General features: G+C 39.7%; 2 protein-coding genes and 1 long non-coding RNA gene across 3 annotated transcripts in view; 1 reads left to right on the top strand and 2 right to left on the bottom strand.

Annotated features, from left to right (window-relative positions):
• LOC148691705 (uncharacterized) overlaps positions 1–26,070 on the bottom strand; it is a 79,205-nt gene that overhangs the window by 40,387 nt on the left and 12,748 nt on the right. The window contains exon 2 of the long non-coding RNA XR_015954645.1: positions 1,467–1,776. This is a non-coding gene — a long non-coding RNA (uncharacterized LOC148691705). The remainder of the gene's footprint in view (positions 1–1,466; positions 1,777–26,070) is intronic.
• LOC148691706 (uncharacterized) lies at positions 16,577–17,985 on the bottom strand. The gene is made up of 2 exons (XM_088682837.1): positions 16,787–17,985; positions 16,577–16,580 (listed from the first exon to the last, which is right to left on the bottom strand). The coding sequence occupies exons 1-2, from the start codon at positions 17,983–17,985 to the stop codon at positions 16,577–16,579; spliced, it is 1,203 nt and encodes a 400-aa protein (XP_088538963.1).
• Positions 21,495–23,009, top strand: LOC148691707 (uncharacterized). Its single transcript, XM_088682364.1, has 2 exons — positions 21,495–21,772; positions 21,854–23,009. The coding sequence occupies exons 1-2, from the start codon at positions 21,628–21,630 to the stop codon at positions 22,858–22,860; spliced, it is 1,152 nt and encodes a 383-aa protein (XP_088538490.1). The 5' UTR covers positions 21,495–21,627; the 3' UTR covers positions 22,861–23,009.

Here is a 26,070-nt window from a genome sequence, read left to right on the forward strand (position 1 = left end):
TGAAACTCCCTCATAATCTAGCATCATATTCATGCATGAAAACTAAGCGTGCACTCTCAATCAACATACACAAATAAGTTATCAATCAAATAGATGAACGAATTGAATCCACAACTTATGAAATTCCAACCGAAAGTAATCAATTCATATTGCAAGCATAAACATGGTTTCGAATCACCCCCTAGCTAACTAGGGGGATTTAGCCTCTCATGTTCACAACAAGAAAAATAAAATTGAATTTAAACATAAAGATCAAAGGATGGATTACACCTAGAACGCCCAATGAATCCACTTGAATTTCTGCGCGTCTAAGTCCTCTTTCCTCTTCTCCTTGCTGCGGCAGTGAGGTTAAATGGATGATTTGGATGTTATTTTGGGTTGGGGATGGATTTAGGGAGGATTGGTGGTGCGGCAAGGTGGTGGAATTATGGGGGAAAGTTTGGAAGTGGCTGGAATGGAGGGGTGTTTGCTGCGGCAGGATGGATTCAATGTGGAAGTGGCTGCGGCTGTTTGTGATTTATGGGAGATGGCTGCAATGTTTTTTTTGGGGAAAGCACGGCTGAGAAGAAAAATATATAAATATGGTGCTGCGGCTGGATGGTTTTTGCACGGACTATGGAGTAGGATTATGGAATGCACGGATTTTGGTGAAATGAATCAAAAGTTGCGGCTAGGTTCAAAAGAAAAGGGTTAAATGGCTGAATAAATAAAATGGCATGAATGGGATCATGGGCTAAATAAAAAATATGAATCAGAGAAAATGGGATGGTCACGGCTTAAGGATAAAAAATGATATGGTGGCTGATTATATATGGAATTTTAGGGTTATGTGTGTAGTCACGGCTTAGGGGATTAATGGGCCGATTTAGGGTGAATGAATGGGAGTCACGGCCTAAATGGAAATTATTTTATGGTGGCTAATATGAATAATGGAGCAATGGGAGATGCGGCTAAGATGGTAGAACCTAGGGTTTGAAAAATGTTTTTGTTCCAGAAATTAATCCCTAGCTTATTTTTATTAACTAAAATAAATTCAAAAGCTTCTAGAATTTAGGAAAAATCAGAAATTAAAGGGGGAAAATTAAAATGGTGCGGCTAGGGCCTTGGTTTTGTGTCCTAAAGCGCCTACAAGGACTTCAAAGTGGCTAGAAAATACGGACGTTTAAGATTAGGAAAGGTTACCAAAACGGGAAACTTAGGGTCAACTTTCCTAAAATAGGAAGCCTTGTTTGAGTAGGATTCTTCGTTTTGGTAAGAATTCATCGTTGGCGTAGGAATTCGTCGTTTCTTCAAGTCTTCAACTCATTCATTCCTCTTTCGCTCCAAAAGACTCCAATTTGCATCTTCTTGCACACTTTGGCCTTATAATATGAAAATACACAAAAGTGGCCTTAAACACTGAAATAGATAAGTAAACACAACATAAATGCACGAGAACAAGCTAATTAAGTCGCATGAATATGCGCCTATCATGTTCAAGCTCCACGGGTAGATGGCACGGCTTGCCATAGACTAGCCGAAATGGGGACATACTAATGGGCGTTTTGTAAGCCGTTCGATAGGCCCACAGTGCATCCTCCAAACGCAAGCTCCAATCTTTTCTATTCGGCCCAACGGTCTTTTCCAGGATTTGCTTTATTTCTCGATTTGAAACCTCGGCTTGGCCACTTGTTTGGGGGTGATAAGGTGTGGAAACCTTATGCATCACGTTGTACTTCTTGAGCAACGCCGCAATGGTGCGGTCGCAAAAATGAGACCCACCATCGCTTATGAGCACTCGAGTGATAAGAGCATATTTATGCACCTTAGTTTAGCTTGTTCTTGTGCATTTATAGTGTTTTTCCTTAGTAAAGTAGTCTTTTAAGCTAGTTTTATGTATTTTCAGGTTTTAAGGGCAAAGTATGCAAAAGAATGCATTTTGGAGCCTTTTGGAGCAAATTAGAGCTTGGAATGGACATCATATGCTTGGAGCCAAGAGGATGGACGAAAATGAAGATTTGAAGATGATGTTTCCTACTCAAACAAGGTTTCCTACTTGAAGTAGGAAAGTTAAAATCCGAATGGTTTCAAGAGAAGCAACAAAGAAGTTTTCCAAGTCCAAGAAGGAAAAGGAGTCCAAGATGAAGAAGGAATGATGAAGACAAGGTTTCCTAATCCTAATAGGCAAAGTTTCCAAGTACAATGAGGAGTCCTTATCCATTTAGGGCACCTTATCCATTTAGGACACCCTATCCTATCCTTGCCGTGGGTTTTATCCAATTCCCCTTAGTTTTAGGGCTTTCTAGAAGCCCTAAACATTATCCCTAAGCTTTGCCGCACCCTTATCCTTTTTTTCCTACAAATTTGGCACTTAAAGCATGATTTTAGGAACCTTATCTTATCTCCTACAAAGGTGGCGCCCAAACCCTTCTAGAAATCTGATTTCCCTTGCTTTGCAAGGCATTCTAGAAACCTTATCACCTTATCCCATACCTGCCGCACCTAGGAAGCATTATCCCTCTCTATTTCTGATTTCTAAGCCTATTTCCTAGTTGATTTGGGTTATTCAAGTCCATATCTGATTATCCTAGGGTTTTAAGTGCCTATATATACTCATGTTAACCCCTAGATCAGATGACCACCCCTTCACACAACATTCATTCATCCATTGAGAGAACCAACCTGTGCCGTGACCCTACTACTACCCATCCATCATTCCCCTACTTCCACACCTCCATCCCAACCTCCATACACCACCATCAACCCTTGCCGCACCACCCTACATACCTAAATCCATCCAAAAACCAGGAAATCATCCAAAAACCCACCATAGACCCTTTGCCGTGACTTAGCAAGGAAGAGGAGAAGGAAGACCAAGCCTTGGGCGTTTGTGCATTCAAGTTGGAGTGTTGGACGTTTCTAGGTGTAATCTATCTTTTATTTTCAATGTTTAAATCTATATTGCTTTGTTTTGTCATGAACATGAGAGGCTAAACTCGTTTTAGCCTAGGGATGCTTTGAAACCATGATTACATTTATAATATGAGTTGATTAAGTCCAGTTGTGATTTCATAAATTGTGAACGCAATTTACTTAACCGTTTGATGGATAACTTATTCTTGTATGTTTATTAGGGAGGCCTACTTAATTTGCATGCTTGAATTTGGTGCTAGAATATTAGGGTGTTTCACATAATCGTCACAAACTAATATTCACAAGTAGTTAAGGTTGTTTTCACAATCATGTTAAGTAAATTCCTAGCATGAGTATCATGATGTCATAGTTACAAGTGCTTTGTCAATACTTATGATTTCCATTGAACGTAATGATCTTTGACCGTATCTCTATTATGATGTCATGTAGGTGATGCGAACTAAGTAAGCACACAAATTAAAACCCTCTTGTGACAATTGTAGTAAATGACTAAGTAGGGATCGTTCTAGACCGGGGATTAGGAGGGATTGCTAAACACTTGGAAACTGACTTAAAAACTCAAAAACAAAGTTTGAAACACTAAACTAGACTCAAAGAATGCAAAACTAACAATAAAAACACTCAAACAAAGCAAAAGACTCAAAACAGCCCCAAAACACTCAAAACTGCCTTAAAATCACTTTCTGGGCAGTTTTGAGCACTTTGACAACTTTGGACGAATTTGTGTAATCAAATGAATCAAAACACTTAAAAACACAAACTAAGACACTTTCTAACTAATTTGGACACTAAAGTAAAGGGGGATTGAATTTTTGACGAAAATAAATTAAGTGCACAGATTGTAAATTAAGGCAGATTCTAAATATAAATTTGATGAAAATATGGATGATGGAATAGCTAAGGGGTTTTTCTCCACACATGTCACACTTACATACACTTTGATTTTCAGTTGTTCTTCCAATAAATTATAAATACTCAACGCCCCAAATTAACCGTGAATTGCACTAATTAACCCTCAGTTTTTCCACAAGTTATTGAGTTGGATGATTGCATACGACAACCCAAAACATTCCCTACAAGTTCCCTACATGAATTGCATAATAGAGATACAAGCAAGAATCATTAAGTTCTATGAAAAACATAAGCATTGACGAAGCATTCGTTACTATGAATTGCATGAAACTTATGCTAAGAATTCATTCAACGCGATCGTTTTCAAGCGACCTTCACTACTTGTGATTATAAGATTGTAACTATTAGGTGAAACTCCCTCATAATCTAGCATCATATTCATGCATGAAAACTAAGCGTGCACTCTCAATCAACATACACAAATAAGTTATCAATCAAATAGATGAACGAATTGAATCCACAATTTATGAAATAACAACTGAATGTAATCAAATCATATTGCAAGCATGTACATGGTTTTGAATCACCCCCTAGCTAACTAGGGGGATTTAGCCTCTCATGTTCACAAAAAGAGAATTATAAATGAATTTAAACATGAAGCACAAAGGATTGATTACACCTAGAACGCCCAATGAATCCACTTGAATTTCTGTGCGTCCAAGCTCCTCTTCCTCCTTTCCTTATTGCGGCAGAGATGGTCTAGGGAATTTCTGGATGGTTTTCTGGGTTAGGGATGGATTTAGGGAGGTTGGGTGGTGCGGCAAGGTTGGTAGATGGTGTAGGGAGGTGTGTAAGGTGGTGGAGAGTGGTGGAGAGGCTGCGGCAAGGCTTGGAAAATGGCTGGAATGGTTGGTTTTTGGGTTATGGTGGCTGCGGCACTAGGGAGAGAATGGAGGGAATGGTCTAGGGAATTTCTGGATGGTTTTCTGGGTTAGGGATGGATTTAGGGAGGTTGGGTGGTGCGACAAGGTTGGTAGATGGTGTAGGGAGGTGTGTAAGGTGGTGGAGAGTGGTGGAGAGTGGTGGAGAGGCTGCGGCAAGGCTTGGAAAAATGGCTGGAATGGTTGGTTTTTGGGTTATGGTGGCTGCGGCACTAGGGAGAGAATGGAGGGAATGGTCTAGGGAATTTCTGGATGGTTTTCTGGGTTAGGGATGGATTTAGGGAGGTTGGGTGGTGCGACAAGGTTGGTAGATGGTGTAGGGAGGTGTGTAAGGTGGTGGAGAGTGGTGGAGAGTGGTGGAGAGGCTGCGGCAAGGCTTGGAAAAATGGCTGGAATGGTTGGTTTTTGGGTTATGGTGGCTGCGGCACTAGGGAGAGAATGGAGGGAATGGTCTAGGGAATTTCTGGATGGTTTTCTGGGTTAGGGATGGATTTAGGGAGGTTGGGTGGTGCGGCTGATAGGAGCATATTTATGCACCTTAGTTTAGCTTGTTCTTGTGCATTTGAAGTGTTTTTCCTTAGTAAAGTAGTCTTTTAAGCTAGTTTTATGTATTTTCAGGTTTTAAGGGCAAAGTATGCAAAAGGATGCATTTTGGAGCCTTTTGGAGCAAATTAGAGCTTGGAATGGACATCATATGCTTGGAGCCAAGAGGATGGGCGAAATTGAAGACTTGAAGATGATGATTCCTACTTGAGCAAGGTTTCCTAGTTGAAGTAGGAAAGCCCCTAATGGAAATGGGTTCCCTAGTTGAATTAGGATTCCTAGAAGAATGAAGATTCCTACTCAAACAAGGTTTCCTACTTGAAGTAGGAAAGTCAAAATCCAAATGGTTTCAAGAGAAGCAACAAAGAAGTTTTCCAAGTCCAAGAAGGAAAAGGAGTCCAAGATGAAGAAGGAATGATGAAGACAAGGTTTCCTAATCCTAATAGGCAAAGTTTCCAAGTACAATGAGGAGTCCTTATCCATTTAGGGCACCTTATCCATTTAGGACACCCTATCCTATCCTTGCCACGTTTTATCCAATTCCCCTTAGTTTTAGGGCTTTCTAGAAGCCCTAAACATTATCCCTAAGCTTTGCCACACCCTTATCCCTTTTTCCCTACAAATTTGGCACTTAAAGCATGATTTTAGGAACCTTATCTTATCTCCTACAAAGGTGGCGCCCAAACCCTTCTAGAAATCTGATTTCCCTTGCCTTGCAAGGCATTCTAGAAACCTTATCACCTTATCCCATACCTGCCACACCTAGGAAGCATTATCCCTCTCTATTTCTGATTTCTAAGCCTATTTCCTAGTGGATTTGGGTTATTCAAGTCCATATCTGATTACCCTAGGGTTTTAAGTGCCTATAAATACTCATATTAACCCCTAGATTAGATCACCACCTCTCATACACCTTCATTCACTCCAGAAATTCGTCCAAACTTCTCCACACACTTGCCGCAGCCACCAAACACCCCTTTCCTTAGTTTTAGACCTTGGCCGCACCATCCCCTTCCCCTAAACACTACTACATCCCTCCATAACCATACATCCATACACCCAAGGCCCTAAAACCTGTCCCTAGACCCTTGCCGCACCAAGGAGGAGGAGAAGGAAGCTCGGAAGTTCATGCAATTCAAGTTCACGTCGCTGGAATTTCTAGGTGTTTCTTTTCCTTTGAATTCAATGTTTAATTTCAATTCTCTTTGTTTTGTGCGTATGAGGAACTAAACCCCCCTTGGCTAGGGGGGGATTCGAAATACATGTTTATGCTTGCAATATGATTTGATTACTTCTAATTGCGTTTCATAAGTTGTGAATTCAATTTACTTATCTATGTGAATTACATTGGTTTGTGTGTGTTGGTTGAGAGTGCACGCTTAATTTTCATGCATAAATTGGATGCTAGGATATAAGGAAATTTCACCTAATCGTTATCGAATTATATTCACAAGTAGTAAAGGTTGATGATCTCAATCGCGTTAAGTAAATTCTTGGCATAAGTTTCATGCAATCATAGTAACAAGTGCTTCGTCAATGCTTATGGTTTTCATAGAACTTAATGATTCTTGCTTGTATCTCTATTATGCAATCATGTAGGGGACTTGTGGGGAATGTTTTGGGTTGTCGTATGCAATCATCCAATTCAATAACGTTAGGAAAATCTGAGGGTTAATTAGTGCAATTCACGGTTAATCTGGGGCGTTGAGAATTCATGGTTTATTGAAAAGCAATTAGAAATCGTTTTGTGTGCAAGTATAACATGTGTGGAGATGAACCCCTTAGCTAGCTTCCCATCCATTCATTAAATCCAAATTCGTTTAAAATCTGTTCGTTTTACAAAGTTTTAAGTTTTGTTTTTAAATTCGTCCAAAACCAATCCCCCTTTACTTTGTTGAGTCAAATTAGTTAGAAATCAATTTAGTTTGTGTTTTTAAGTGTCTTAGGTCAAGTTAAAACCAATTTTCGTCCAAAGTTGTGTCTAGTGTTCAAAACTGCCCAGATTGTGTTTTTAAGGCAGTTTTGAGTGTTTTGGGGCTGTTTTGAGTCTTTTGGTTTGTTTTTGTGTTTTAAAGTTTAGTTTTGCATTCTTTGAGTCTAGTATAGTGTTTTATATTGTGTTTCTACGTTTTTGAATCAAATCCAAGTGATTAACAATCCCTCCTAATCCCCGGTCCAGAACGATCCCTACTTACATTCTTCACTACAATTGATAAAAAGAGGGTTTAATTTGTGTGCGTATAATTCTCACATCAGCGGCAAGGTTGGTAGATGGTGTAGGGAGGTGTGTAAGGTGGTGGAGAGTGGTGGAGAGGCTGCGGCAAGGCTTGGAAAATGGCTGGAATGGTTGGTTTTTGGGTTATGGTGGCTGCGGCACTAGGGAGAGAATGGAGGGAATGGTGGCTGAAAAATAATGAATGAATGGATGAGATTCTAGGGTAAATTAAAAGGTGTGGCTGAGATGGATTTAAATTAAAATGGGGGAGAATCTGAATGGGAGCTACGGCTTAGGGCTAGAATCATGAATTAGGTGCGGCTGAATGATTATTGAATGAAAGGTGAATGAAATGAATTAGGGTGAATGAAATGCACGGCTGCAAGGTAGTAGTTTAGGGTTTATGAATGAATGGCTGAGATGGTTTTGAATTAATGGATCAGATGGTCACGGCTTAAGGGGATTTTTGTGGCTGAAATGGTTTGGTGAATGAGTGGGTGGGAATGGGAGTGACGGCTGAATGATATTAGGATGATTAGGGTTTTAGGGTTAGGGTTTAATGCATGAATTGGGCCTAAAATGCCCCCCTTGCACGGCAAGGAAAGGACTTGGGCTAAAGCCCACGACAAAGGGTGTTAAGGGCCCTAGGGCCTTCGTTTTGTGTCCTAAAGCGCCTACAAGGACTTCAAAGTGGCTAGAAAATGCGGACGTTTAAGATTAGGAAAGGTTACCAAAACGGGAAACTTAGGGTCAACTTTCCTAAAATAGGAAGCCTTGTTTGAGTAGGATTCTTCGTTTTGGTAAGAATTCATCGTTGGCGTAGGAATTCGTCGTTTCTTCAAGTCTTCAACTCATTCATTCCTCTTTCGCTCCAAAAGACTCCAAATTGCATCTTCTTGCACACTTTGGCCTTATAATCTGAAAATACACAAAAGTGGCCTTAAACACTAAAACAACTAAGAAAACACAACATAAATGCACGAGAACAAGCTAATTAAGTCGCATGAATATGCTCCTATCAAATTCCCCCACACTTAACTTTTGCTAGTCCTCGAGCAAAACAAAATAACTAAAGTAAACAAAACGAAACAAAACAAAGAAAACAACCTAAACCTTCCAACGTTTGCCTCAGGGATTTCCAATGAAACATGACATGTCAAAAATCATTACTCACATAGCTTTTAGTCTTCCTTCCCCTTAAGCACATACTTAATCATAGTCACCATTCACTAGTTCACATTTAATCAATTAAAACACATTTTGAATGTAGTAACATGCCTTAGAGAATTCCCTCAATTCCTCACTAGTTATGCACTCAATTTTCACTCCGATTTTCTGACTACACACCCTACACTAGTTATATGTGAGAAGATTGATGTAAACATGAAAGACTAGTACTCACATATGTTATAACAAAGAACGCAATTTCTGGAGTAATTAAACGTGTTTAGATATGATCTCATGAATGGAATGCTACTACTTAGATGCGAGAACCAGTGACACCATATGCTCATACCAAATTCAAACTCCACAATTGAAATGCACAACACTCAAGATAGAAGTCAAGGGTTGTAACGGGGCTTGGGGTATTGGCTAACAAGGAAAGGTAGGGATACACAAAAGTTCTTTAAGCAATAGTAAGTAAAGTAATGAAATTAAGACCTAGAATTCCCTTAGAATGCAGAAATCAACTTTTAGACAAACAGGGGAGATTTAAACAACTCTTAGGGCCTAATTCATTGATTTGGGCCCTTACTTCACCAACCAATACTTTGGAACTCTTTTTCACTTCTTTTCAACTCTTTTTCACTTTTTTTTTTTTTCTTTTCTTTTCTTTTCTTTTTTTTTTCTTTTTTTTTTTCTTTTTCTAACCGTGCCTATGGCACAAAAACTCACATCCATAATCCTTCCCCCACACTTATTTTCTGCAACACATTAATCAAAAGGAATTCATTGCTTACTATGCTTCAAGAACAAGGGTAAGGATGGTCCTAATCTAGGCTAGGTGAGGATAATGTGGGTTAACAAAGGAAGTAGGCTACACAAGGCTCAACGGGGTTAAATCCTACAAAACAAATGAAAAGGGAAATATGGCAATTTGGCTATGGTGTTCACTACACAACTTCATCTTGATTATGTGTTATGCAAATCAATGACATGCTTTGAATGAAATGGGCATGAGTTCTAGCATTTGGAACTAAGTGATGAAACGCCTTCTAAGTAGTAACCAAGCAATGAATAATGAGATCATACAACGACTTAGAAAACAATGATGCACAGATTTTAACTCTCCAAATAACGTTTAGGCTCAAGTCTCACAGGGATGTAGCATTAGTTTGAGTTCATTCCTTCAAGCATGTTACAAAAACTAATTTTTTTCTTTTGTGATTACATGTGAATTCGTAAACTATAACGACAATCAAGCATAAACCAAAGAGTATATCAAACGTCCAACCATGTTTGTAACTTTCTTTAACCGTCATGCAATTAAAAACCAAATCCTCATCATTGTGTTGGAAGGTACCCTACGACACAAACAAACACACAAAAACAACTCTTTTTGGGATTTTCAAAACAATTTTTTTTCAAATTTTTATGGTATTTTCGGATTTTTAAGTCAACACACACTAAAACACTCTAAAATAGCTTAAAAACACATAAAAACAGTGGGAAACAAGTTTAGACATGTTAGGTGGTAATACCCTACGAATTTCATGCACAAATATCTCAAAACAGAATGTTACCCCCCCACACTTAAACTAAACATTGTCCTCAATGTTTTAGACACAATTAAAAACACAATACACATACATAAAGTAAGCAACAAAGGAAAGGGTTTAGGGACGCAAATCTGAGTGTGAAGCGATTCCCAAGTTCTTCCTTTGTTGATTGCATGGGTTGCCTCCCAAGTAGCGCTTGCTTTAACGTCTTCCAGCCGGACGAAACTTTATTCACTCCTTACCAGGGGCCACGGCTTCCAAGGGTATGTCATCCACGGCATGCTCCACAAAGGTGTCATAATAGGGCTTCAAACGATGCCCGTTCACCTTGAATTCATGTCCCGTTTTCAAGCTTTGGATTTGGACTGCACCATGAACAAAAACATTAGTAACAACAAATGGTCCAATCCACTTAGAACGTAACTTACCAGGAAACAAACGTAAACGGGAATTGAACAATAGCACTTTCTGCCCAATTGAGAATGATTTCCCACGGATCATGTTGTCATGGAAAGCTTTGGTCTTTTGCTTGTAAATGCTTGCATTGTCATACGCCTCGTGCCTTATCTCATCAAGCTCATTTAATTGCCATCTCCTTTGACTTCCTGCTTCATCGAGGTTCATGTTAAACTTCTTGATGCCCCAAAGTGCTTTGTGCTCCAATTCAACGGGAAGATGGCACGCCTTGCCATAGACAAGTCGAAAGGGGGGCATCCCAATGGGAGTTTTGTACGCCGTACGATACGCCCAAAGTGCATCATCTAACCGTAAGCTCCAATCCTTCCTTGTTGGCCCAACGGTCTTCTCAAGTATTTGCTTGATCTCTCGGTTGGAAACCTCGGCTTGGCCATTCGTTTGAGGATGGTAAGGTGTAGAAACCTTATGGGTGACATGGTATTTCCTCAATAACGCTTCAATGGTCCGATTGCAGAAGTGTGACCCTCCATCACTAATGATCACTCGTGGCATTCCAAACCTTGCAAAAATGTTAGTTCTAATAAACTCTGCAACCACTTTAGAATCATTAGTCCGGGTGGCCTTGGCTTCCACCCATTTTGACACATAATCAACCGCAAGCAAAATATACATGAAACCATACGATGAAGGGAAGGGACCCATAAAATCAATACCCCAAACATCAACAATTTCAACATTTAGGATAGAAACCTGCGGCATTTGGTCTTTTGCACTAATGCCACCCATTCTTTGGCATTTATCACATGTTAAGCAAAACGTTCTAGCATCCTTAAAAATACTAGGCCAATAAAATCCACATTGTAACACTTTGAGGGCCGTGAGTTGTGTGCCAAAGTGCCCTCCACATGCATATGTATGACAAAAACTTAAGATTGAATGACATTCAGAATCATGCACACAACGATGTATAATCTGATCGGGACAAAATTTCCATAAGTATGGATCATCCCACACATAAAACCGTGCATCATGCCTAAGTTTGTCACGTTGGTGCCTATTAAACTCACTTGGAATACGTTTTGACACCAAAAAATTAACTATATCGGCATACCACGGTGTACTAACCTTTATGGACAACAATTGTTCATTGGGGAATGTCTCTGCAATGGGTAGGGACTCCTCATTATGCACCATTCGGCTTAAGTGGTCAGCCACCACATTCTCCACGCCCTTCTTATCCCGAATCTCAATGTCAAACTCTTGTAGAAGCAACAGCCATCGAATCAGTCTAGGCTTGGCCTCCTTTTTCGTGAGCAAATACTTGAGAGCTGCATGATCAGTAAAAATAATAACTTTAGTCCCAAGTAAGTATGACCGAAACTTATCTAATGCAAATACCACAGCAAGTAGTTCTTTTTCAGTGGTTGAATAATTTAATTGAGCATCATTTAATGTTCTAGATGCATAATAAATAACATGAGGTTGTTTGTCCTTCCGCTGCCCCAAAACAGCATCAATCGCATAATCCGAAGCATCGCACATCAACTCGAATGGAAGGCTCCAATCTGGAGGTGTGATAATGGGAGCCGAAGTGAGAGCCTCCTTGAGGTGCTTGAAAGCCGTGGAGCATGCATCATCAAACTCGAACGCCACCTCTTTTTGCAGCAATCGGCATAGTGGCTGTGAAATCTTTGAGAAATCCTTTATGAACCGCCTATAAAAACCAGCGTGACCAAGAAACGAACGAACCTCTCTAACCGAAGTTGGAGAGGGTAAGTGACGAACAAGGTCTACCTTAGATTTATCTACTTCAATGCCTTTTTCAGAAATAATATGTCCTAAAACAATACCTTGTTTAACCATTAAGTGACATTTTTCCCAATTAAGCACAAGATTTGTTTCAACACAACGGTTCAAAATTAAACTAAGATTACTCAAACACCCATCAAATGAATTACCAAACACACTGAAATCATCCATAAAAACCTCAATAATTTTCTCGACATAATCAGAAAATATGCTCATCATGCATCTTTGAAATGTAGCAGGTGCATTACATAAACCAAATGGCATGCGACGATAAGCAAATGTACCAAAGGGACATGTAAAAGTAGTTTTTTCTTGATCATCCGGTGCAATAACAATTTGATTATACCCAGAGTATCCATCAAGAAAACAATAAAATGAATGACCCGCTAACCTTTCCAACATTTGATCTAGGAACGGCAATGGGAAGTGGTCCTTCCTCGTGGTGGCATTTATCTTCCTATAGTCCGTGCATACACGCCAACCGGTTTGGACTCGAGTGGGCACTAGCTCATTCTTTGCGTTCTCCACAACCGTCACTCCAGATTTCTTCGGCACGCATTGGATAGGCGAAACCCACTTACTATCCAAGATAGGATAGATAACTCCACAATCTAACAACTTGATTATCTCCTTCTTCACAACTTCCATCATTGGAGGGTTAAGACGGCGTTGAGCCTCTCTAGTTGGTTTGGCCCCCTCCTCAAGAAATATATGATGCATGCATGTGGCGGGACTAATGCCTTTGATATCGGCCAACGTCCAACCGAGGGCAGATTTGAACTCCTTCAAAACACGCACTAGTTTCTCCTCTTCTTGTGCCGTGAGTGATGAAGAAATGATGGCCGGTAAAGTCTCCTCTTCTCCCAAGAAAATGTACTTCAAATGGCTTGGCAAAGGCTTGAGTTCAAGGATAGGTGCCTGAATTATAGATGGAAGCAATTTGTTAGTCGAAATGGGAATGGACTCACGGTTAGTATACTTACCATCAAGCTTAGGTGAGGACTCAAGGGCAGCAACCAACTCCATACATTCCTCACTAGGATGCACGGCATGGAGTAGAGAGTGTGTGCCGTGAGCATGCATGCAATCTGCCCCCTTTGTGTTGAGTTCCATGCCTCGTGTAATGACTTTTTCAAGCGCATCGTCATTCAAATCGTCGAGATATCCCTGCGCCAAAGAGTCAATTATATCAATAGAAAAGCATGAATGGTCCTCACTAGGGTATTTAATGGAATCAGAAAGACTAAAATTAACAACTTCCCCATCGAATTCCATGGACAAAGTTCCACTATACACGTCAATCATCGTCCGGGCCGTCTTCATGAACGGCCTTCCAAGTAGAATGGGCAGTGATAGGAGCATATTTATGCGCCTTAGTTAGCTAGTTCTTATGCATTTTTGTTATGTTTTCTTCGTTAAAGTAGTCTTTTAAGCTACTTTCATGTGTTTTCAGGTTTAAAGGACATATTACATGAAATGATGCAATTTGGAGCTTTTGGAGCAAAACTGAGCTGGAATGTGGTGTATGCAAATGGAGCACGAGGAATGGACGAGGTTGGAGGTCAAAGGAGCTTAAGAAATGAAGAAATGAAAGTGAAGAGCAAAGAAGTCAGAATTGGCAACCAAAGTTTCTAAAGTTGGAAGTTTCTATTCTTGGAGGTTTCCATTGTCGTGAGTTTCTATTCTTGGCTTTGGGCTTTTAGATGACCTAAACCCTAACTCCTTGTGGACCCTAAGCCTATGCCGCACCTAAACCCTAATCCTAGCCCACTTAATCAGCCGCACCCTAGGGCCTAATCATTTAATTTCTGCCAAGTTAAACCCTAATCCATCTACCCTAAGCCCATGCCGCACCTAATGTTCTAGAAACCCTATTTTCTGGTGGATTTCCAACCCCTTGCCGCACCCAAACCCTAGCCCATTTGTCTAACCTGATTTCTTTAGGGTTTGGCTGCCTATATATATGTGTTTTACCACCATGCCGCAGAGATCACCCTCTCCACAAATCAGAAATTCGTCAAAATATATTCAGCCCCCTTGCCGCAGCCTTCCTCCACCAATCTGCCATATTTTCACACTTTGCCGCAACCCCCATGTCCCCTAAACACTAGCATATCATTCCTTACCTACTCATCCATCTAAATAACCCCTAGAATCTGTCCTAGTTCTTGTGCCGCAAACAAGAGGAGGAGAAAAAGCTTGGGACGTTCATGCCATTCAATTGAGGATTGCTGGAACGTTTTAGGTGTTGTCTTTCCGTTGAATTCCATGTTTAATTTTGATATTCTTTGTGTTGTGAGTATGAGGAACTAAACCCCCTTGGTTAGGGGGGAATTCGAAACCATGTACATGCTTGCAATATGATTTGATTACATTCAGTTGTTATTTCATAAGTTGTGGATTCAATTCGTTCATCTATTTGATTGATAACTTATTTGTGTATGTTGATTGAGAGTGCACGCTTAGTTTTCATGCATGAATATGATGCTAGATTATGAGGGAGTTTCACCTAATAGTTACAATCTTATAATCACAAGTAGTGAAGGTCGCTTGAAAACGATCGCGCTGAATGAATTCTTAGCATAAGTTTCATGCAATTCATAGTAACGAATGCTTCGTCAATGCTTATGTTTTTCATAGAACTTAATGATTCTTGCTTGTATCTCTATTATGCAATTCATGTAGGGAACTTGTAGGGAATGTTTTGGGTTGTCGTATGCAATCATCCAACTTAATAACTTGTGGAAAAACTGAGGGTTAATTAGTGCAATTCACGGTTAATTTGGGGCGTTGAGTATTTATAATTTATTGGAAGAACAACTGAAAATCGTTTTGTTTGCAAGTGTGACATGTGTGGAGAAGAACCTCCTAACTAGCCTTTTATCCATCCTTTTTATCCAAAAACATTCTACAATCGGTTTAGTTTAAAGTTTCTGTTTTATGTTAAATTTTCGTCCAAAACAAATCCCCCTTTAATTTGAAGTCTTAGATTAGTTAGAAAGTGTTTTGATTTGTGTTTCTAAGTATTTTGATTCAAGTTTTCATCCAATTTCGTCCAAATTAGTGTAGGTGCTCAAAACTGCCCAGAAAGTGGTTTTTAGGCAGTTTTGAGTCTTCTAGTTGCTGTTTTGGGTTTTAGGTTTGTTTAAGTGTTTTAACTTTTAGTTTTGCATTCTTTGAGTCGAGTTTAGTGTTTTAAACTTTTTTTTTGAGTTTTTAAGTCAGTTTCCAAGTGTTTAGCAATCCCTCCTAATCCCCGGTCTAGAACGATCCCTACTTACATCTTTACTACAATTTGACAAAAAGAGGGTTTAATTTGTGTGCTTATCTATTTCGCATCAGGCAGCGAAGGAGCATGGTCCGATTCATCATTTTCGAGGACATAGAAATCCGCCGGGAAGACCAAATGATTAACCTGCACAAGAACATCTTCCAAAACTCCCTTTGGATAAGCGTTAGATCTATCGGCCAATTGTATTATTACCCCATCATTTTTCAATGCTCCTAAGTTCATAGATGCATAAATGGAATATGGCATAACATTTATAGAAGCACCTAAATCAAGCATGGCAGATTCAAATCTAGTATTCCCAATGACACAAGGAATGGTAAAGCTACCTGGATCCTTGCATTTGGGAGGTAGTTTGCGTTGCAAGATGGCGGACACATTCTCACCTACCTTTACCACTTCCTTACTCGACATCCTCTTCCTAGTGGTACACAACTCCTTCAAGAACTTAGCATACCTCGGAACTTGCTTGATTGCATCTAACAAAGGTATGTTAACTTGCACTTTCCGGAAAGTCTCAAGGATGTCCTTTTCGGCTTCTTCTTTCTTCGTTTGCCTGAACCTACTAGGAAAAGGAACATTCGAAGGGAAAACGTTAGTAGGAACAGAATTTAACACATTTTTACCTTTATTGGCCGAATTGGACAATTTGGAGTCATTTGAAGCTTGCGGCAAAGGTATGTCCACCTTTGCCGTGGGTTGCCTTGATTCCTCCTCTTCAATTCTTCGTTTTTCATCCTCTTCGGGGCTTGATGGTGATGGTGTAGGACCTGCCCCGACTTCTTTTCCACTCCTCAAAAGTATAGCCTTTGCGCTTTCGAAGCCTCCCTTGGGGTTAGGAATGGTGGAACTAGGGAGTTGTCCGGGATCTCGAAACTTACCTACAAATTCGGCAATCTGCCCAATTTGTTTCTCAAGTTGATCCACCCTCTTATCTTGGTTTTGCATAGCCTTCGCTTGATCTTCCTGCCCATTAGACAACTTAGTTAGTATCTTCAGAAGTGCATCATTGTCAAGAGACGTACCTGAGGCACTTGGGCCGGATTGGGCTTGATTTTGGGGTGGGCCGTAGGTTTTGGGAAAGAACCCCGGGGGTTGTTGCCTAAAGCCTCCTTGGTTCTGAGGTTGCTGGGAATCCCTCCACTTGAAATTTGGGTGGTCTCGCCACCCCGGATTATACGTGTTGGAGTAGGGATCATGTCTTGACTGATTTTGGCTTTGAAACCCAATGGCATTCGCACTCTCCCATCCGCCATTCTCAATGAGTTGAGGACACTTTTCTGAGGCATGTCCTTGGATAGAACATACGCCACATACCACAGGTCCTTGCATCTTCATTCCCTCGGCCATCTGTGAAACAATAGAAGTAAGATTAGCCAATTGTGAATGAAGATCGGACGTTGCACTTACCTCATGTACTTGGTGCCGTGGAGGTCCTCTTTGGCCTACACCCTCGTACTGTTGAGCGTTCAACGCTCTATTAGCAATCAAGACCTTGGCATCCCTGGGCGTCTTGTCCACCAATGCTCCACCCGCCGATGCGTCGAGCATTTGACATTCTAGAGGTAGGAGACCCTCGTAGAAATATTGCAAAAGCAACTCCTCCTTCATTTGATGCTGTGGACAAGAAGCAACAAGTGATTTAAATCGTTCATAATACGTAGGAAAAGACTCACCTTCTTCTTGCTGGATTCCGCTTATCTTTTTGCGTAGGAGGATGATGCGAGAAGTTGGAAAGAACTTCTCCAAGTACGCTCTCTTCATACTCTCCCAAGAAGTGACAGTGCCGGGAGCTAGCTCGTACAACCAATCTTTGGCTTTGTCCATCAAAGAAAATGGAAAAGCCTTCATCTTCAAGATATTTCCGTCAACAGTGACGGGAGTCATACTAGAACAAACTACTTCAAATTCCTTCAAATGTTTGTTAGGATCTTCCATGGACAAGCCATGGTATTTAGGAATATGATGAAGCAAACTTGATTTTAATTCAAACTCATCCGTCTTACCTTGGGCAGCCGTGGGGTATTGAATGCACAAGGGTGCGGCATTATCCAAACCTGAGGCGGAAAGCTCCTTGAGTGTACAATTGTCCACCGCCATGCCTTGGACTTCTTCAAATATCCCTGCCGTGGCTTCCTCCTCCTCTTCTTGTACGTTTTCTTCAAGGTCAGATTCGGAATTTGGTGAATGGTGTTCTTGCTGGTTTCTAGCTCTTCTCAACTTCCTCTCAAAATCGTCGTCAAAATCCAAGATGTTCGCACGAATCGGTTGAGAGCTTCTAGTCATACATTAGTACCTAAGAAACAAGAAACAAAATTAGGTCAGAAACTTAAACAAAATCAGAAACAAAGTGAAATAAAAGAAACAAAAACAATCCAAGGGATTAGCAAAATTGCTAATCCCCGGCAATGGCGCCAAAAATTTGATGCGAACTAAGTAAGCACACAAATTAAAACCCTCTTGTGACAATTGTAGTAAATAACTAAGTAGGGATCGTTCTAGACCGGGGATTAGGAGGGATTGCTAAACACTTGGAAACTGACTTAAAAACTCAAAAACAAAGTTTGAAACACTAAACTAGACTCAAAGAATGCAAAACTAACAATAAAAACACTCAAACAAAGCAAAAGACTCAAAACAGCCCCAAAACACTCAAAACTGCCTTAAAATCACTTTCTGGGCAGTTTTGAGCACTTTGACAACTTTGGACGAATTTGTGTAATCAAATGAATCAAAACACTTAAAAACACAAACTAAGACACTTTCTAACTAATTTGGACACTAAAGTAAAGGGGGATTGAATTTTTGACGAAAATAAATTAAGTGCACAGATTGTAAATTAAGGCAGATTCTAAATATAAATTTGATGAAAATATGGATGATGGAATAGCTAAGGGGTTTTTCTCCACACATGTCACACTTACATACACTTTGATTTTCAGTTGTTCTTCCAATAAATTATAAATACTCAACGCCCCAAATTAACCGTGAATTGCACTAATTAACCCTCAGTTTTTCCACAAGTTATTAAGTTGGATGATTGCATACGACAACCCAAAACATTCCCTACAAGTTCCCTACATGAATTGCATAATAGAGATACAAGCAAGAATCATTAAGTTCTATGAAAAACATAAGCATTGACGAAGCATTCGTTACTATGAATTGCATGAAACTTATGCTAAGAATTCATTCAACGCGATCGTTTTCAAGCGACCTTCACTACTTGTGATTATAAGATTGTAACTATTAGGTGAAACTCCCTCATAATCTAGCATCATATTCATGCATGAAAACTAAGCGTGCACTCTCAATCAACATACACAAATAAGTTATCAATCAAATAGATGAACGAATTGAATCCACAATTTATGAAATAACAACTGAATGTAATCAAATCATATTGCAAGCATGTACATGGTTTTGAATCACCCCCTAGCTAACTAGGGGGATTTAGCCTCTCATGTTCACAAAAAGAGAATTATAAATGAATTTAAACATGAAGCACAAAGGATTGATTACACCTAGAACGCCCAATGAATCCACTTGAATTTCTGTGCGTCCAAGCTCCTCTTCCTCCTTTCCATATTGCAGCAGAGATGGTCTAGGGAATTTCTGGATGGTTTTCTGGGTTGGGGATGGATTTAGGGAGGTTGGGTGGTGCGGCAAGGTTGGTAGATGGTGTAGGGAGGTGTGTAAGGTGGTGGAGAGTGGTGGAGAGGCTGCGGCAAGGCTTGGAAAATGGCTGGAATGGTTGGTTTTTGGGTTATGGTGGCTGCGGCACTAGGGAGAGAATGGAGGGAATGGTCTAGGGAATTTCTGGATGGTTTTCTGGGTTAGGGATGGATTTAGGGAGGTTGGGTGGTGCGGCAAGGTTGGTAGATGGTGTAGGGAGGTGTGTAAGGTGGTGGAGAGTGGTGGAGAGGCTGCGGCAAGGCTTGGAAAAATGGCTGGAATGGTTGGTTTTTGGGTTATGGTGGCTGCGGCACTAGGGAGAGAATGGAGGGAATGGTCTAGGGAATTTCTGGATGGTTTTCTGGGTTAGGGATGGATTTAGGGAGGTTGAGTGGTGCGGCAAGGTTGGTAGATGGTGTAGGGAGGTGTGTAAGGTGGTGGAGAGTGGTGGAGAGTGGTGGAGAGGCTGCGGCAAGGCTTGGAAAATGGCTGGAATGGTTGGTTTTTGGGTTATGGTGGCTGCGGCACTAGGGAGAGAATGGAGGGAATGGTGGCTGAAAAATAATGAATGAATGGATGAGATTCTAGGGTAAATTAAAAGGTGTGGCTGAGATGGATTTAAATTAAAATGGGGGAGAATCTGAATGGGAGCTACGGCTTAGGGCTAGAATCATGAATTAGGTGCGGCTGAATGATTATTGAATGAAAGGTGAATGAAATGAATTAGGGTGAATGAAATGCACGGCTGCAAGGTAGTAGTTTAGGGTTTATGAATGAATGGCTGAGATGGTTTTGAATTAATGGATCAGATGGTCACGGCTTAAGGGGATTTTTGTGGCTGAAATGGTTTGGTGAATGAGTGGATGGGAATGGGAGTGACGGCTGAATGATATTAGGATGATTAGGGTTTTAGGGTTAGGGTTTAATGCATGAATTGGGCCTAAAATGCCCCCCCTTGCACGGCAAGGAAAGGACTTGGGCTAAAGCCCACGGCAAAGGGTGTTAAGGGCCCTAGGGCCTTCGTTTTGTGTCCTAAAGCGCCTACAAGGACTTCAAAGTGGCTAGAAAATGCGGACGTTTAAGATTAGGAAAGGTTACCAAAACGGGAAACTTAGGGTCAACTTTCCTAAAATAGGAAGCCTTGTTTGAGTAGGATTCTTCGTTTTGGTAAGAATTCATCGTTGGCGTAGGAATTCGTCGTTTCTTCAAGTCTTCAACTCATTCATTCCTCTTTCGCTCCAAAAGACTCCAAATTGCATCTTCTTGCACACTTTGGCCTTATAATCTGAAAATACACAAAAGTGGCCTTAAACACTAAAACAACTAAGAAAACACAACATAAATGCACGAGAACAAGCTAATTAAGTCGCATGAATATGCTCCTATCAGTAGGGGACGTTTTGGAGAATGCTTTGGGTTGTCGTATGATGTCATCCAATCTACTAACTTAAGGGAAATCTGAGGGTTAATTAGTGATGTCACGGTTAATCTGGGGTGTTGAGGTTCATGGTTTATCGAAAAAGCAACTGGAAATCAATTTATGTTAGAAAGTATCATGTGTGGAGAAGTATCCCTTGGCTATCCCATCATCCATTAGTTTTTCTTATTTTTGTCCAAAATCTATTTTAAAGTTTTAAGTTACTTGTTTTCCTTTAAATTCGTCCAAAACCAAAACCCCTTTTCTTACTTGTTCCAAATCTGTCCAAAAGAGTCGTTTTGAGTCTTTAGAGTCAAAACCAAGTGTATTTTCGTCCAAACTAAGTCCTAGAGTCTAAATTGAGTCTTTTTGGTTGTTTTGAGTTGTTTTGAGTCTTTAAAGTTTGTTTTTGAGTCATACAAGTTAGTAAGAGTCTTGTGAGTTATTTAAAGTGTTTTAAAGCCTATTTTCACTTGTTTGAGTCAATTTTCATTAGATTAGCAATCCCTCCTAATCCCCGGCCTAGAACGATCCCTACTTATATCTATACTACAATTGTCAAAAAGAGGGTTTAATTTGTGTGCTATCTTTTATCACATCAAATTTTTGGCGCCGTTGCCGGGGATTAGCAACTTTGCTAATCCCTTGGATTATTTTATTTTCGTTTGTTTTATTTTATTCCAGATTCTTAATCTTGTTTTGTTCTTGTTTTAGGTACTAGTTTATGACTCGGAGTTCTCATCCGATTCGTGAACATATCTTGGACTTTGTTCATTTTTCTTTTGATATTTGATTTAGTTTTATTTCTTTGATTTCAGGTACTAGAGAAGCAAGACATGGCAATTGCTAACCTTCAAGCTCAAATAGCAAATCTTACGTGTCAGTTATCACAGTATGCTGAAGGGTCCACAATGCAAACTGTCCCTACATTTGGTGCTCCTTATAGGCAAGAATATCAAGCAAATCTATGTCCACAAAGAAGTTGGGAGAATTTCAATACCTGGGGTTATCAAGATCATAAACAATCAAGGAACAATTTGTTTTCCAACATGTACAATGCAGATTGGAGTGATCATTCAAACTCTATGTGGTGGGAATCTCAAAAAGTCCAACAAGAAGGATATTGGCAGCCATATGAGGAGATCTATTCAAGCCCTATGCAGCCACCACAACCTCATATACAACCTGTCCAAACAAATTCAGGTACGTCTTTGTATAATGATATGCTTATTAAGTTACTCACCAATTTGTCTCAGGGGCAAGAAAATCAAAACAAAGTATTGCAAAACCAAGAAAGGGTATTGCAAAACCGAGACAAAAGGTTGAACCACTTGGAAAAGCAAATTGGGCAGATAGCGGAGTTCGTAGGACACTTTCGTGACCAAGGCAAACTCCCTAGTTCAACCATTGTAAATCCGAAGGGAGGATTTGAAACCATCGATGCTATCACGTTAAGAAGAGCCAAAGAGGTTGGAACGGACCCGCAACCATCAAAATCACATCACAAGGAAGATGAAAGATTGCACTTTGAGGAAGAGGAGTTGGACAAAGCCACGGCAAGGGTGGAAACACCATTGCCGCAGCCACCTCAAGATCCAAATTCGCCCACCATAGGTAAGGTTGTTCCAAATTTAATTATTTCTAACCCCATTCCACCAAATGTCCCTATTCCTTGCAGGTTTATGAATTCCAAGGAAGAAGAAAGTGAAAAAGACATCTTGGAAGCCCTTCCAAAGGTGAAAAGTAGGGAAAATCAAGAATTCATCAAAGAGGATGTTCTTGAGACAAAGAACCCCAAAGAAGTTGAATTTTATGACACAGGACAAGGAACAATCCTCACACCAAATCTGTCCGAGTGCAAAGTTCCTGAAACGTTCAAAGAAGATGTGTTTATCCTTGAGTTCTTGTTGGAGGACATAGGTAAGCCACCTCCTCCAATTTCAATTTCGTTTTATACTAATAGGTTGTTGATGATTCAGGCACCCAATCTTGAATTTAAACCATTACCGGATCATTTCAAGTATCACCTCCCATTCAAAGATCACCTCCATGCCGTGGGCTCCAAGTGAGGATAAGAAGAACGTTCGTCCGGCTGTACGACATTAAAGCAAGCGCTACTTGGGAGGCAACCCATGCATTCAACAAAGGAAGACCGAGAAAGCACTCCAATTCCAGATTTGCGTTCCTAAACTCTTCTCTTTGTTGTTGATTTTGAATCTGCCATGTTAGGTTGTTAGATGTTGTTTTGTTTGTTTGTTTGTTATTTGTGTGAGTCTATGCTTGAAACATTGAGGACAATGTTTGATTTAAGTGTGGGGGAGTAACCAAAGTGTTTTGATGCAAATTCGTAGGGTTTTGTCACCCATAATTTCAAATGTTGTTTCTTGCTGTTTTTAGGTGTTTTTAGGCTGTTTTGGTGTGTTTTAGTATTTATTGTTCTAAAAATCCGAAAATCCCAGAAAAATTAAAAAAATTGTTTTGAAAACCCAAAAAGAGTTGTTTTAAGTTGTTTTTGTGTGTTTGTTTGTGTCTTAGGGTACCTTCCAACACAATGATGAGGATTCGGTTTGTAATTGCATGACTGTTAAAGAGAATGATTAACATGGATGAAAGTTTGTTTTACTCTTTGTTTATGCTTGGTTGTGGTTATAACTTATGACTTCACATGTAATCAAAAAGAAAAAAATTAGTTTTGTAACATGCTTGAAGGAAGGAACTCAAACAAATGCTACAACCTTGTGAGACTTGAGCCTAAACGTTTATTTGGAGAGTTCAAATCTGTGCATTCTTGTTTTCCAAAGTCGTTGCATGATCTCATTATTCTTTGCTTGGTTACTACTTAGAAGGCGTTTCATCATTTAGTTCCAAATACTAGAACTCATGCCAATTTCATTCAAAACATGTTATTGAATTGCATAACACATATTCAAGATGAAGTTAGTAGTTACCACCATAGCCAAAAAGCCATCATTCCATGCATGTGTTTTTGTAGGTTTAACCCCGTTGAGCCTCGTTTAGCCTATGTTGTTTGTTAACCCACATTATCCTCACCTAGCCTAGATTAGGATTATCCATACCCTTGTTCTTAGAACGTAGTTAAGCATGACTCATGATGAATTCCTTTGGATCATGGTATTGCAGAAAGCTAAGTGTGGGGGAAGGATTCTTGATATGGGTATGTGCCAAAACTCATATTGAGGCACGGGTTAGGAGAAAAGAAAAAAAGAAAAAGAAAAAGAAAAGAAAAAAGAGAAAAATTCGTGCAAGATAGAAAGAAAAAAAGAAAAAGTTGTGAAAAGTATGAAAAGGAGTTGGAAGAGCATAAAATGAGCTCTAAGTTGTTGGTTAGTGAAGAAAGGGTCCAAAACGTTGCATTTGACCCTAAGTATGCATGTGTATTCCCCTTTGTGTTTAAAGTTATTTTCTGCACTCTAAAGTGAATTCTAAGTATCAAGTTCATTACTTTGCTTACTATTGCTTTAAAGAACTTTTGTTTATCCTTTACCTTTCTTTGTTAGCCAATACCCCAAGCCCCGTTACAACCCTTGACTTTAATCTTGAGTGTTATGTGTTTCAATTTGTGGAGTTTAAAATTGGTACGAGCATATGGTGTCACTGGTTCTCGCATCTAAGTAGTAGCATTCCATTCATGAGATCATATTGATAAACATGCTATTTAACTCCGAAAAGTGCTTTCTTTGTCATACATATATGTGAGCATTCGTTTTCATATTTACATCTATCTTCTCACATATAACTAGTATAGGGTGTGTAGTCAGAAAATCTGTGTGAAAATTGAGTGCATATCTAGTAAGGAATTGAGGAAATTCTCTAAGGCATGTTACTACATTCAAATCATGTTTTAAATTGGTTATTTGTGAACTAATGAGTAGTGACTATGATTAAGTAAATGCTTAAGCGTAAAGATGGCTAAAATCTGTGGGAATGATGATTTTTAACATGTCATGTGCATTGGAAATCCCTGAGACGATTGTTGGAAGGTGTAGGTTGTGTTTTACTCGTTTTACTTCGTTTACTTACTTGGTTTCATTTTGTTTTGCTCGAGGACTAGCAAAAGCTAAGTGTGGGGGAATTTGATAAGAGCATATTTATGCACCTTAGTTTAGCTTGTTCTTGTGCATTTATAGTGTTTTTCCTTAGTAAAGTAGTCTTTTAAGCTAGTTTTATGTATTTTCAGGTTTTAAGGGCAAAGTATGCAAAAGAATGCATTTTGGAGCCTTTTGGAGCAAATTAGAGCTTGGAATGGACATCATATGCTTGGAGCCAAGAGGATGGACGAAAATGAAGATTTGAAGATGATGTTTCCTACTCAAACAAGGTTTCCTACTTGAAGTAGGAAAGTCAAAATCCGAATGGTTTCAAGAGAAGCAACAAAGAAGTTTTCCAAGTCCAAGAAGGAAAAGGAGTCCAAGATGAAGAAGGAATGATGAAGACAAGGTTTCCTAATCCTAATAGGCAAAGTTTCCAAGTACAATGAGGAGTCCTTATCCATTTAGGGCACCTTATCCATTTAGGACACCCTATCCTATCCTTGCCGTGGGTTTTATCCAATTCCCCTTAGTTTTAGGGCTTTCTAGAAGCCCTAAACATTATCCCTAAGCTTTGCCGCACCCTTATCCTTTTTTTCCTACAAATTTGGCACTTAAAGCATGATTTTAGGAACCTTATCTTATCTCCTACAAAGGTGGCGCCCAAACCCTTTGATGCGAACTAAGTAAGCACACAAATTAAAACCCTCTTGTGACAATTGTAGTAAAGATGCAAGTAGGGATCGTTCTAGACCGGGGATTAGGAGGGATTACTAAATCACTTGGACACTGACTCAAAAACGTAAAACAAACGTTAAAAACACTAAACTAGACTCAAAGAATACAAAACACTTATAAACACAAATTAAGACACTTTCTAACTAAATTAGACACTAAGGTAAAGGGGGATTGTGGTTTTGACGAAAATAAATTAAATGCACAGATTGTAATTTAAAGGCAAAATTTAAATATGAATGTGATGAAATATGGAATGAATGCTAGCTAGAAGGTTCTTCTCCACACATGTCACACTTGCATACATTTTGATTTTCAGTTGGTCTTTCGATGAATTATGAAACTCAACACCCCGGGTTAATTAGGTCCGCTTAAATTAACCGTCAAGTTTTCCTTAAGTTAATGAATTGGATGATTGCATGCGACAACCCAAAGCATTCCCCACAAGTTCCCTACATGAATTGCATAATAGAGATACAAGCAAGAATCATTAAG

Source organism: Pyrus communis, chromosome 13, assembly GCF_041283825.1.
Source record: "Pyrus communis isolate YQ-2024b chromosome 13, ASM4128382v1, whole genome shotgun sequence".
NCBI lineage: Eukaryota > Viridiplantae > Streptophyta > Magnoliopsida > Rosales > Rosaceae > Pyrus > Pyrus communis.

Bases quoted from the DNA above. Each gene is read 5' to 3' on its own strand.
- LOC148691706 (XM_088682837.1), bottom strand. From the start codon at position 17,985: ATGACTAGAAGCTCTCAACCGATTCGTGCGAACATCTTGGATTTTGAC.
- LOC148691707 (XM_088682364.1), top strand. From the start codon at position 21,628: ATGGCAATTGCTAACCTTCAAGCTCAAATAGCAAATCTTACGTGTCAG. The intron at 21,773-21,853 runs GTTGGGAGAATT...TGTACAATGCAG, and splicing joins AAATCTATGTCCACAAAGAA to ATTGGAGTGATCATTCAAAC.